This window comes from Lotus japonicus, chromosome 2, assembly GCF_012489685.1.
Source record: "Lotus japonicus ecotype B-129 chromosome 2, LjGifu_v1.2".
Taxonomy (NCBI): Eukaryota; Viridiplantae; Streptophyta; class Magnoliopsida; order Fabales; family Fabaceae; genus Lotus; species Lotus japonicus.
In genome coordinates this window covers 83,295,418-83,309,601 of record NC_080042.1, presented here as the reverse complement: position 1 = coordinate 83,309,601, position 14,184 = coordinate 83,295,418, and the positions used below count along the sequence as shown (strand labels likewise).

At 37.6% G+C, this 14,184-nt stretch overlaps 3 protein-coding genes across 4 annotated transcripts; 1 reads left to right on the top strand and 2 right to left on the bottom strand.

Moving 5' to 3' along the window:
- Nucleotides 1-2,518: 2,518 nt before the first annotated feature.
- On the bottom strand, nt 2,519-3,376 carry LOC130737141 (uncharacterized). Its single transcript, XM_057588909.1, has one exon. It carries the CDS (start codon nt 3,374-3,376, stop codon nt 2,519-2,521), a length of 858 nt encoding a protein of 285 aa, XP_057444892.1.
- Nucleotides 3,377-5,422: 2,046 nt separating this feature from the next.
- LOC130740380 (isocitrate dehydrogenase [NAD] regulatory subunit 1, mitochondrial) lies at nt 5,423-9,140 on the bottom strand. Of its 2 annotated transcripts, none has more exons than XM_057592974.1 (4): nt 8,503-9,140; nt 6,702-6,929; nt 6,054-6,132; nt 5,423-5,904 (listed from the first exon to the last, which is right to left on the bottom strand). In XM_057592974.1, the coding sequence occupies exons 1-4, from the start codon at nt 9,001-9,003 to the stop codon at nt 5,630-5,632; spliced, it is 1,083 nt and encodes a 360-aa protein (XP_057448957.1). In that variant the 5' UTR covers nt 9,004-9,140; the 3' UTR covers nt 5,423-5,629. The 2 variants fall into 2 exon arrangements, with proteins under 2 accessions (XP_057448957.1, XP_057448956.1); XM_057592973.1 differs by having other exon boundaries at nt 6,702-6,941; nt 8,503-9,139.
- A 1,035-nt stretch (nt 9,141-10,175) lies between these two features.
- LOC130740379 (nucleolar GTP-binding protein 1-like) lies at nt 10,176-13,183 on the top strand. The gene is made up of 3 exons (XM_057592971.1): nt 10,176-10,358; nt 10,584-12,617; nt 12,875-13,183. The coding sequence occupies exon 2, from the start codon at nt 10,598-10,600 to the stop codon at nt 12,611-12,613; it is 2,016 nt and encodes a 671-aa protein (XP_057448954.1). The 5' UTR covers nt 10,176-10,358; nt 10,584-10,597; the 3' UTR covers nt 12,614-12,617; nt 12,875-13,183.
- Nucleotides 13,184-14,184: the final 1,001 nt, after the last annotated feature.

Sequence of the window (14,184 nt, the reverse complement as noted above, 5' to 3'; positions counted from 1 at the left end):
AAAAATTGAGTTTTTTTTATTAAGTTTGGGGTAGAAACCCAAGGATTAAGCAAGTTTGGGGACTGAAGTTCTCATTACATTATAGTTCAAATTACAAAAAAGGAAGTGAGGTATATTCTCATTATCAAACTACAAATCCTGAGAATTGTGGCCAGATTTCGCAAGGACAGCATAGAAATTTGTTTTCACGGAGGATGAGATTGAAGGATTTATTTCAGTTTAACGAGGAGAGTCTGAAAATCTCCTGGACCAAGAAGCTACAAGGGTGCTGACGCGGGAAGTGGAGGGTGATTAGTTCAAAAGCTTCCTTGGAGTCCAGTTCCACTTCTACCTCTTTTAAGCCACAATCAAAAGCTAGTTTCATACCTTTGATCACTCCCCAAAGTTCATCTCTAAGGGGGGAACCATGGCCTAGGTTGCTAGCAAATCTGCAGAGCACCATGCCTTTGCTATCTCTTATAAATCCCCCACAGGCCGAGAGAAAGTTCTGGAGATGGGAAGAGTCATTTGTGTTAAGTTTCCATATACCATGGGCAAGTCTCTCTCAAGCTATCATGCGTTCTTGGAAGTGGAGATTGGCTACCTTCTTAGGGAAGGAAAGGTTCCTAGAAATCTCATGAGTGTAGAGGGAGATGGCAATAACCAGGTTGTTGGGCATGGTTATATGGTTATTGAAAATTAGATCACATCGATCCCTCCATATATACCAGGCAGTTACTCCAAACATAATTTCTCAGTTGAAGCCAAACTTACTCGCCACATTCTTTCGAAGGTTCCATTCCAACCAGGCATAAAGACTAAGACTCTAGAATCTGCTCCATTCTCCCCGGGGATAGTATGGTTCCAAACTACCTGAATCAGAGGGCAATCTCTCAGGGCGTGCATGACAACTTAAAGCTGCACACTTCTCAAATGACAGGTTGTATTCCACCACCTGATATCATTTTAAAGAAAAGTAGAAAACAGACATTGCAAGTTTGTTTTTTTGGGTACATGAAGCAAACAAACTGAAAAGACTATATAGCCTAGGGAAAGTTGTGTTAAGCGAGTCATGCATCGAAATTGAAGAGATCCCTTCTAGTGGGACATCTCAAACCATTAATGAGAAATAAGAACCTGCGTAGAGCTTAGCCAAAAAATCAATCGTTGCATTTTCCTCACGAAGTAAGTGATGACAAAAACAACCCAATCATGTCGAAGGAGACTATTAATCCAACTAATAATCGAAGTATAACGATGAAAAACAAAATTTACACCAAATAAGAGCCCCAAAATAACTTGGAATATGAAAAAAGCTCAACATGTCTAAACTTGCATTGCCAACAAACCTCTGGACCGTGGAGGATAGGTAACAACTTTGTCTGAAGACTGTCAAAAACATCAATATGCTCTGCATAGCTAACTAACCAAGCACCGTCCTCATACCGAACTGTACCACAAAACCCAGGCTGCCCCGAATTGCCCAAAGAACTGCCAAGTTTATTTAGTTTAGAGTTAGATAAAAGTAAGTGTAATAGAATTAAGTTTGAATAAATGAATTTGTAGTTTGAATGAATATAAATAAGTTTAAAAGAATGAATTACGTTTAAACAGAATAAAGTGATACTTTTAGGGTTCAAATTTCTAAAATAGAGGTAAGATGATAAATACGATATAAAGGTGATGTGTCAACATGGGTAATATTGTAGTTGACATATAAACCGAAAACATGTCAATGAAAACCTTTCTCTTGCATTTTAAGAAAACTTGGGTTTTACATGTAAAAAACTTAAGTTATGTATAGAAAGATTTTTGACAAACAAAATGACATCATTCCAATGCTAATTAATTTGGGTTATCTTTTTGCCAAATTCAGAAAGCATGTTAAAACAAACGGCGGGTGCGTAATAACCACAGGTATCAGAGCCAACCCTGTACTCGAACTCAAAGAGGTGGGGAGACATCACTATGTTTTGTGTGTTCATTTTGTTATCTTATGCAAATCCCATAAAAATTTCACAACCAACATAATATACACTCAAATGTTTTTGAATGATAACTCAAGTGGTGAGAATTAGAAACATATGAGTGGAAAAATGGAAAAGTTCAGAAATCAATCATTGAAAGAAGAATTTAATTAATATTTTCCCATGTACCAACAAAAATATACACTCCGATAAATACATTTTATTAGAATTTGAGAGGATATCTTTACCCAAAAACTAGATATTCTAACTCATTTGATCAATTTGCTTTTTTAGTATAATTTATAGTTTTTCGATTTTTTGACAAGGTTTTACTGGTTTTCTTTGTGGATTTAATTTATATACACGGAGAGTATTAAGAAGTTTACACATGCATCTAATCAAATCTCTTAATTTTTCATTAAATTTTTGTTTATTCAGTTTAACATGAAAACTAATGAATTGCATTATAGAGTAGTGACTTTTCTGTCAAATTTTCTTTCTACCAAATTTCAAAATAAAAAATTTCAGTGCCGCAAAAAGTACAATCTTTCAAATGTACAATAACAAAAATTTCAGGGTGTGATTAGATTAAGAAGTGACACTCTTTGCTGTATTAAGCACCTAAAGAGGCAATCTAATCCTCCCTCCAACTCTCTAATGCTCCCATCTAGTTCCCCTAATCTCACCTTCACTAATTGTACATCAACCTTGGCATCATCAATCTTCCTATCAGATCCAGTGGACACCACTCCAGAGAATAATGATGACCAACCCCTACTAATGTTTTTCTTGAACACTGGCTCACACATAAAATCCAGGACTTTCCTGAAGAATGAGATGGTTATGCCACTCAATTCTCTTAGGATTTTTATCACCATTTGCAGATGGTGATCAACAACATCTGAAAAAGGGTGTGAATGTGATTTAATTATGCTGTTTTTGCTTTCCATTGTCTTCAATGCTTTAAGCACCTTTGAGATGTCTTTCCTTGCTTTCTTTCTAAAACACGTGTAAGCACCAATGTGGCTATTGACACTTGAATCCACAACACCCTTTCTTCTCAAGGCTGATTGAAGGTCCAGCATATGTTCTTTCATCAAGAAGAGCATCTCTCTTGCTGATCCACAAACATCTAGCAAAGTAACTGACATGTCAAGTGGCTTCTCCAAGTGATGGTGTTGATGTTGAAGAGCTTGCTGCGTGAGGGGGCAACCAATGAGTTCCTGCATACAATTATACAACTCTGTGATAGCCTCTGTTTGTAGAGAGCTTGCTGAGTCAGAGGAATCCCATGTTTTTAGCCTCTTGAGCTGTTTTTCCATCTTGTAAAATGAAGGGTGCAGCCTAGAAGGCAAGCTAATGGATCTAACATGGCAATGAGCTTCTGTGGGTGTGTATGGACTTGGCATTTTTCCTATGTAGTTGCTCATTTAGTCTGAATAACAAAATGAGCTACTTAGGCTTGAATGAAGACTGATATGATATCTATATATGTATATAAACCTAGGTTGAGACCAACATGGGCCCTCCACGCCAAGCAATATGTTGTATTCATGTGGTACAAGTAAATATTCCCCTACCAATATTGCATGTTATACTCTCATGTTGAGTGGTCAAGATATCATGTCCCTACATATGTCTCACCAATGAAATCGTGTTATGTCAATTAAAAAAAACATGAATGTGATAGTTACATACTTGTGGCTTTTAATTGCCGAGTCAAAAATTTATTAGTATGACTGATATGAAACACTACTCGGGGACATAAAATTTCAATTATTTTTTGGTTATATCTAACTCAATTGAAAAACTAAACTCAGGTTAGAGGCTTTTTATAAGTTCTTATTTGAACATATTTCTAATCAATGTTGAGACCTCTCAACATATTGTAGGTTTTACTATCATTTTGGCCAATAATTAATTTTAAGTATAGCTAGTGTTTTCTTTAGTCCCTACTCTCTTGGTTCATTCCTCTAGCAACATATGGCACATAATAAATTGTTTAGGGTGCCTCTAAGTGCAGACAAGTGCTAACTGCGAGAGCAGGGTTAATACTTGTCTCCCGAATGATTAGCAGTAGGATCTTTTGAAAATGATTCAATAAAATCCACAAAGCTGGCATTGTGTGATTGACTAATTTTTAATGACAATAAAACTTGTTGAAGAGCATTAGAAATAGTAATGACAAACTAGGCAGGATCTAGCATGAAATAATAGACACTAGGTTTGTTGGTGTTAGGAGGTATAGGGTTATTCCGTCAAACTTATTGGATTTATATGTTTTATTCCATGTGCTGGAGGACTTGAAGGAAGTTTTGTCTGCTTCTGTAAAGAAGGTACGGTATAACAAGATATTATGGTCGACCAAATATTTCTCTATTCATGTTTGGATGGAGAGTTTAGTGGACTCGCAATGGTATACCATAAAATTGTCTATGTTGCACATCATCCAGCCATGTCATGCCCATCACACTCAATTACCACGAATTTTATTGTCTACAGTGGTTAGTTTCTAATTTTATATTTAAAAAAACTCAGAATTCTCTTTGAAAGCTATCTTTTAGATCAGTCTCCTGTCTCTACCACTGAACTCTCAACAAAAAAGGGGAAGAAATGAAAATGATATTGTTTGAGGATGGCGTAGTTACTATGGTAACTTCTAATCCATCAGTTGGATGATTTAATATGATGAAATTTGGCAATGTTTTAGTGCCCTTTACATATGGTGCTTTCTTGTTTTTTGAATGACACTTGACATGCAGGCAATTGAAAAATTGATGTATGAGTTTGAGTAACGAACAACAAAATTGTGTTTTCTTTGGAAGTAAGTTTAGATAGAGTATGATTGAGCTATGAAATTCTCAATGCTCTTATTAATTTTCTAATTCCCAATAGATTAAAATTGAATTTCTTATCAGATTTGACAACAAAAGTAATTAGGAAAAATTTAAGCTTTCAGCTAAGCTTAACCAATTTGAATTGCCATGTAACAAGTAGAAAAGGCAACAAAATCACTCATCTCACAAGTCTAATTTCAAGTTCTAACATGCTTATAAAAAAAAGTTCTAACATCATTTTCTCAATCAATCCAATGACCAGTCAACCAATGTTTCAGTTGCTCAAACCAATTTTAATTTGGTGAACTAGTTCTCACAACACAATCTTTGAGGACAATATCTTTATATTACTACAGTAATGGTTTGATTTGCGATTAGATGTGTCTAATATTTACACATCCAACGTTAATAACATATTTCTTGAGATGCCTGTTCTTCATTGTGGAGGCAGCATAAAATCTCTTTCTATCATAAATATTACCAAGGAATATTTCTCATGTGCAGTTGAGTATGGTAGATAGACTACATTTAACATACTCTGTTAATATATTACTATACAATCATTTTTGTGACGAATTAACTTTTTAAAAAATTAAGAGCATATATAAAACTAGTGTTTAAAAAGGAACAACAAACAGAAAACACTCAAAACAGTAACCACCTACATCTCTGAATATTTTTTCATCACAATTTTCTGAGTGTATAAACATTATTTATTGGGGACCAAAACTTGGCAATTACACCTTTTTTTTTGTCCAAAGCAATTTCACCTTAAAAGGGTGCAAAAACATAGTGGATAAACTTAGCTAGCTAGCAAGGAATGAACATGGCTGGCAAATAAAAGAATCAATCTAAGGCATGTATGACTGCATCAACAACCTCTTGCGTGGTGCTTGTCCCTCCAAGGTCCTTCGTCCGGTGCTTGCCCTCTAGAATGACTTGTTCTACAGCACTTTCTAATCGGTCAGCAAATGCAGGAAACTGGAGATGTCTAAGCATCATGGCTGACGAAAGAAGGAGTGCGACCGGATTCGCCTTCTTTTGTTCCACTAACGATTGATTACCAACATTTCCTGCTGAAGCACCTTGTTCAAACACTGCATGGTCTGCCCCAACATTACCTGCAAAGCCAATGTATGAAAATGCCACCCTTACACATCTAATAACAATGTCAGTATGGAAGTAAGACACTATTTAATAAGAAAAATGGCAACAAAATTAGATGAGACCTCTCGAGTTTCATTCAATGCATTGTTTATTAAAAGCATACCTCCTGGCATGACACCAGTGCCTCCAGCAATACCAGCCGCTGTATTTGCCACCAGATTTCCATAGAGATTGGGGGTTACCTAGCAAGTGGAATAGTGCTCATGAGCTTCAAAACCCTTTTATTGGATTGAAAATGAAAGCAATTTGAATGAAACAAAGACCAGTTAATTGCAAGAGAACCATCAGGTCAACCAACAACCACCTGCAATGTTCTCCCTTGCACAGTTGAACTGACAGAAAAAAAAAAGCGAACTTATATGTCTACTCTGTATCCATACAGCACATCTACTGATCTACATACTCCACTACGTCAAGGGAGTCAGTTATTATGAATTCGTTTTTTATTCTTTTCTGTTGCTACTCATTTCTAGACTGATTTGTCTTGCATGAGTTAACAAAAGGAGCCATAGCACTAATTCCCCAAAGAAATGAAAAGAAAATATGAAAACAGTCAAAACACAAACAGGTCACAATTTAATCAAAGAGCTGCTTATCTCCCCAGAAAATTGATAGCACTAAGGTAAGAAGAAAAGGAAAAAACTTTGTGCTAAACAAGTGCTGGTCCGCCATAATTACATTTACTCCACGTACAAATTAACCAAGAGTGGATAAATAAATGGGATCAGGATCAAATTGTAAATATACATACCATGACGTCAAACTGCTCAGGCTTTGAAACAAGCTGCATGCAACAGTTATCCACAATAATTTCATTATACTTGATTCCAGGATACTTAGTGGCAACCTCTCGACAGGATTCCAGGAATAAACCATCTGCAAGTTTCATTATGTTTGCTTTGTGCACAGCAGTCACCTTCTTTCTGTTATTTAGATAAGCAAACTCGAAAGCATATTTAGCGATGCGCTCTGAACAGAACTTTGTTATTACCTAGCAAAATATCAGTATGAGGTGCAAACATAAAACCCATACTTAACTTCATGATATGTAAACATTTAAAGATTTCACAAAAAAATCAAGAGATTATAAGGGAAAACAACTCATCCATTTGAAGTATAGCATTTCGTAAAACAGGATATATCTGGATCATGTTCACGATGAACAACTTCTAGTATTGGTGGGCCTTGTGAAGAAAGAAATGGAAAGAAGAGACGTTGGATTGAAACATAGCATCTTACTCATTTAGGTGTTGAATGATATGAAAATGGAAAAAAAAATGTGCAACTCATCACTCACCAAAAAAGATCTCCCCTTCATCGGCAAAATTCTTGTACAGACTGGGGTAAAAGTGTGTGTTTTCCACATATTACTGAATGTTTCTAACTGATTAGTAATGCCAAGTTACCCAACCTACATAAGGGTAAAAGTGTGTTAACTTATTCTCTCAAGTCTTAATTTGTTTCTAATCACTCTTCCACTCATCCAAACAAACCCAGCGGAATTACCCCACTTCTTTATTTATCACCTCTATCCATAAAAACAATACATCCTTTCTACTTATCTTCATTTTCTCTTCTCTTCAATTTTTTTCTCTTATTTCTTTCCCCTATTTCTCTTATCAGCCAAACAATGGTCAGCCCACAGGGAGCAGCATGTGCATGGTAACCCAACCCGTATAAATGACAAAAAACAAAAAAAAAAAAGCAAACAAAATTCATAGTCATTCTCAATCAATTTGATCACGGCACTACTATTTTTCTCTTCATATGCATTTTAATAAGCCTTTACATAGATAATTGACAACTGCCATGAATATCAATATATACATAATATGTAAATGCTACTGGTGAATGACGTATGTGTTCAATATCTAAGGAGCTAAGTTTCACCCCTGTTTCTTATAAATATGTGTCAGAATAAACCTGTCCAATGACCAAAAGGTATTCTCTAATATTAGTAAAATACCTCCTGAAAACCATCACTGCTAAACATGGCACCTAGAATTTTTTCAACTAAGTGACCAAGCCCCCATACCAACTAATATCTATTAAAACATGTCACGAAATTGGTCACATCCTAAGTATCTTCTGAGTTATCAGCTATCCATTAAGTGCAACAAAATCACCAAAAATATACACAACCTAACAAATCACATGCAACTCTACATCAGTTCTTTCCATTTCATAGTGTGAATTAAATATCAGTAAGTAACTCAACCGAAAAATCACAGATCATGCCAAACGCCCACAAATTGCAATCCAACTCTATGTCCCTCTTTCGAGTTGAGCAAATAAACTAATTTAATACTCACAATTCACAAATCACTCACTACTGGACCCAGCAAGTCATAGCCTACTCATCAAACAATTCAAACTTCAAACCTAGCCACTGTCTAAGCAACTCAAAAGTATAAATTCCACAAATTCTCGCAATCCTAGATTCAATTACTGGTATCATGTTTTCATTCACTTGTTTATCAAGTAAAATTCGCTTATCTATCAGTACAAAACAAGCTAAGGTAAAGAGACAGGGAAAGGATTCAAAGGAACACCTTAAGACTCTCGACGACGCCGGGAACGACCTCGTGCTCAAGGCCAGCGTACTCGCCCTCAGTATTCTCCCTGATAACGACGATGTCGACATTGTCATGGCGCGTGGGCAACCCGGGGACATTGAAGCAGTTAACAAGGGAGGCGTAGAGGTCAAGCTCCCTCCTGAGCTGCACATTGAGGGAGCTGACACCACCGCCCATCGGAGTGGCGAGGCCGCCCTTCAAGCACACCTTGTTCTTCTTGATCGACTCGATCACCTCCGCGGGCACCGCCTTCATGTCGCCGTGCACTTCGTACTTCTCAAAGTACACCGGCGCATGCATCGCCTCCATCACCTGCTCCACCGCGCCGGTGACCAGTGGGCCTATTCCGTCGCCAGGGATGAGGGTCACGCCGCGCGGGGTGCCGTCTCCTGGTCGTGGCATGTAGGTGACGGAGCGAGTCGGGTTGAGTCGGGAGAATATGTTTTTTAGGAGCGGTGCGGAGCGTCGCGTCGCCATTGACGGTGGCGGTTGCGGTGGCGGTGGCGGTGTTAGGGTTTTGAGACTTTAGTGTCTGTGGTTGGATGCTGTTGTGCTGTGAGTTATGAAGCGAATATGATTCGTGAAGCCATGGAAAGGTAAATTGCGCGCTGGAACAACAGAACACTAATAAATAAAGAGCAAAGTTCCGTTTATGTCCTCGACCTCAATATAATATTAGTGTGAAATTAACCTATAGTTTGGTCTAATTTGATAATTTAAGTAGTATACAATTGTCAAAATTAATTATTTGATTAATATACATTGATAAATTAATTTTTGGTGTCATGTTTAAACCAAAAAAAACTATATCTCATAGTCGATATGTGAGATTAATCTCTCGCCTCACTATCAGCACACTGAGTGGTATGAAAGCTAGCCGGTCAGTTTTTTCCAATTGCAAAAGATGGGAATCAGACACCTAACTATTTGCTTAAGGGAAGTGTTGAACCATTACATCAATTCATGTGGTTTAGAATGCACTTGTAGTGTTTTTTCTGACACAATCATCCAATAACAATCCATCAATTTCTCTTGTTATGTCGGGCTAATGCGAACCCACACTTAGAAACTTTACTATACAAGACTCAAATGGTTTGACCAAAAAAAAAAGACTCAAATGGTTATTGCTAGAGTATGATCTTAAGATGAATAACTAAATTTTCCAAGATAAGTCAAGGTAGTGCATCCATGAAATGCTCGGAGAGGCATCCAGTTCGAGATGGGGTCATCCAGAGCACGAGACCAGGATTCTAGAAGCACTCGCACATGATCAAGAAGTTGCACACTATCACGAACACACGATCCTAGCAGTTGAGTCATATTGAAATGATATTGAAGAGATCGAGACTCCATAATGTACGTAGAGATGACTTGGGCCACAAAGGATTTCTCTTCCCGCCATGGACAATGTCAAAGGATTTTCCTTCCACTCTATGAGCTTCTCCTATGCCCTAGACAATTTTTTTTGAATAGTCTTTTTATTGGACTAGAATGAACTTTTTTATTTTTTATTCTAATGGGCTGCTATTGCTAGATCTGTTCCAATACAATGGGCTCACAGTCACTACAACACAATAACGAAACTGGGCCGAGTTAGACCGACTCAGTGATTTCAACCCAGAACCTTCTTTCCTTCAAAGCTAAACCCTTCTACACATTAGGGTTTCGATACACACTCCGCCCCAGCGGAGAGGTTTATCATTTCTCAACCAAACAACCCTTCTTCCATCGCCACCACTCGCAACTTCGCTGAATTTTCATCAGATTCGCGAAGCGTGATTCTCTTTGCCAGATTCATCTCCATAACCTCGCAGATTCACTTCTGTTCAAAGGTAAAATCCCTCGTTCCCGTTTTTCGATTATCTCTGATTCTTCAAAGATTGAATTTCTGTTTCATATAGTGTTGATATTATTCCTAACGCTTGATTAATGTATATTGTCCGTGTAGTAGTGCCTAGCAGAGAATAGGGTATTATAATTTCATGTTTTTCATTGTTTTTGATGAAGTATTGTTTTATGAATTCTATGAATTTGATCTGGAATCATGTATCATGCAGTTTGATAGGAGAAAATGGTGCAGTATAACTTTAAGAAGATCACTGTGGTACCAAATGGGAAGGATTTCATTGACATCATCCTCTCTCGCACCCAGCGGCAGACACCGACGGTTGTACACAAAGGGTACGCGATTTCCCGTCTCCGGCAATTTTACATGCGCAAAGTGAAGTATACCCAGCAGAATTTCCATGACAAGCTCTCTGCGATCATTGATGAGTTTCCTCGGATGGATGATATTCATCCTTTCTATGGAGATCTCCTCCATGTGCTCTACAACAAAGATCATTACAAGCTTGCGCTTGGACAGATCAATACCGCGAGGAATCTTATTGGGAAGATTGCGAAAGACTATGTGAAGTTGTTGAAGTATGGTGACTCGCTGTATCGGTGCAAGAGCCTGAAGGTTGCTGCCCTTGGTCGCATGTGTACTGTGCTTAAGAGGATTGCTCCGAGTTTGGCTTACCTCGAACAGATTCGACAACACATGGCTAGGCTTCCGGCGATTGATCCAAATACAAGGACTGTCTTGATTTGTGGATACCCCAATGTTGGCAAGAGCTCATTCATTAATAAGATTACTAGAGCTGATGTGGAAGTGCAGCCCTATGCTTTCACTACAAAGTCTCTCTTTGTAGGTCATACAGACTATAAGTACCTAAGGTACCAAGTAATTGACACACCGGGGATTTTGGACAGGCCTTTCGAAGACCGCAATATTATTGAAATGTGCAGTATCACTGCTCTAGCACATTTGAGAGCTGCAATATTGTTTTTCTTGGACATCTCTGGTTCTTGTGGTTACAGTATTGCTCAGCAAGCAGCCCTATTTCACAGCATTAAGTCATTGTTTCTGAACAAGCCGTTGATTATAGTATGCAACAAGACTGACTTGCAACCACTGGAGGGGATATCTGAGGAAGACATGAAGTTGGTAATGGAGATGAAATCTGAAGCCTTGAAGACTATAGTTGGCCAAGGAGGTGAGGCTACAGATGATGACAGTGTGCTGTTGACCATGAGCACTTTGACAGAGGAAGGGGTAATTGCAGTGAAAAATGCAGCATGTGAGAGGCTATTGAATCAGAGGGTGGAGATAAAGATGAAGTCAAAGAAAATTAATGATTGCTTGAATAGGTTTCATGTTGCTATCCCAAAGCCACGTGACCAGAAAGAAAGGCCACCATGTATTCCTGCAGCAGTTTTAGAGGCTAAAGCTAAGCAAGCGGCTGAGAAGGAAAAGAGAAAAACTGAGAAGGATCTGGAGGAGGAAAATGGAGGGGCGGGTGTATACTCAATGAACCTGAGAAAGCATTATATTTTAGCCAATGATGAATGGAAAGAAGATATACTGCCAGAAATTTTGGATGGACACAATGTGTACGATTACATTGATGTTGATATTTTACAGAGGCTTGAAGAGTTGGAAAGAGAAGAGGGGTTAAGACTGGCAGAAGAGGAAGATGATGATTTTGAGATAGATGGAACTGGTTTGGCACCAGAACAACTAGCAACTTTAGCTGAGATTAGGAAAAGGAAAAAATTGCTCATCCAACAGCATAGGATAAAAAAGAGCACTGCCGAGAGCCGACCAATAGTTCCAAGGAAATTTGACAAAGACAAGAAGTTCACATCAGAAAGAATGGGAAGGGACTTTTCATCTGTGGGGCTTGATCCCACTTTGGCAATCAAGAGAGCGCGTAGCAGATCTGTCTCTGTGAGAGGTCGGAAAAGGGAAAGAAGTGCTGATGGTGGAGATGGAATGGATATTGATGGTGACACACCTAGCAAGAAGCTGCGTCTAAGTAGATCCAGGTCCAGGTCAGTGTCACGCCCACCCAATGAAGTTGTGCCTGGAGAAGGCTTCAGAGATTCTGCTCAAAAGGGCAAGGCAATTAAACTTGCCAAGAAATCTGTCAAAAAGAGAAACAAGGAAGCCCGTCGTGGAGAAGCTGATAGGGTCATACCTAATCTGAAGCCCAAGCATTTGTATTCTGGGAAGCGCTCGACTGGGAAAACTGATAGGCGTTAAACAGGTTATGTTCTTTGCCTTCACTGCTAGATTTAGTTATCATGTACATGTAGGCACTCAGCAAAAATATCATTTGGCTGCTCATGTAGTAGTTGAATGTTGATTTTTTCACATAATCTCAGTTTTATTCATTCGTAGTTGATTTCTTTTGCGGATGTTTCAGATTTGCCTAATTGTATACATTTTAATTTTTTATGTTCGACGATTTTCAGTATTCACCAACCACCTATTCAGTAAAAAAATATTTTATCTTCTCTGCAGGGGATGCTGATTTATGCTTTACAGAGACATCTACAAAGCTACCAAGGATTTTGTTTTGTTGCTGCCAAGAATTTTGTTCTTTTCATGTTAGTTCTGTTTTGTTGGAGCTGCCAAGAATTTTGTTTTGTTTTAATGCTAGTTTTGTTGCGACTATAAATTTTGCTCTTTTCGTATTAATTCTGTTTTGTTGGAGTGGAGACTGGAGACCATATATATAGTATATGAATCAACGAAACTGCTCTTTAAAATCTGAGTTGTAACATTGTTTATGTGCTTGAAAACAATGAAGCATTTGTTTCACATTATTTACATCCTTTATTGCAGTTGTTGGAAGTTTGTTCTTTCAAAATTTGATGGCACTTTAAATTCGTTACTCCCCCGCTACAGGTTTTATATTAGGGTGATTTTGTTCTTTCATGTTAATTTTTTTTGCTGGTATGCAAGACTAAAAACAATAAAAAAAGGTTATTTGATATTGATACCCCTATTTATTGTATAGGAAATATTAGTCTTGTTTGACCATCCAACTTTTCAAGTGTAAAACTAATTGTATTTTCCTTTGTTGTGAAAAGCTATATTTTAGTAATGGAGGTATTACTGCTGTGGGTATTTGATTAATTCTTACTTTGATGATATAAATTAAGTTATATTTAATTTGTCTGCAAATGCTGTCTCCATGGATTTAAACCTAGCCTCATAAAATGATTTGCAATCTGCAAATATGATTAGGGTGTTGTGATAGCCTTTGTCAAAATGAATCACCACATTTTCATTTCATCAGTATTTTGAATAGGGATGTTTGTCCTTTTGATTTGTTCTTTGTTTACATTCTGTTATAGGAAGAGGTTGAGCAGTGTGGCCATTTTATCATGTATCATGTTTGTTTGAAACCTTAAATTAGGGATCATCATCCAGCAATTCAATCTTAATAGAATGCCACTTTGGTGTGAGTTTATTGTGAAATTTGGGTTGCTAAAAGGTATATGGTTGAATCCCCTGTATTTTGTGCTCCTCTTTAGGCCCCTTTGGATGGATTGGTAAATTCTATTTTTGCATGGTCATACTTCAAAGAGTCTTTACTCATGTATTCATAGTTTCAACCAAACACATCATATATGAACGCCATTTTTTGGATAGAGCCATAGCACATACATCTTCCAACCTACAAAGCTTCAGATTCAATTTCCTCACCAGTAAAAGCTAATTTTACTCTGAATTCAAACCTGATTTGCATGCTTTTGATTCTTGTTGTATTACTATCTATCGTATTTGAGCATGGATCATTTGTTTGAAGTTCCTTTTTCTACCAT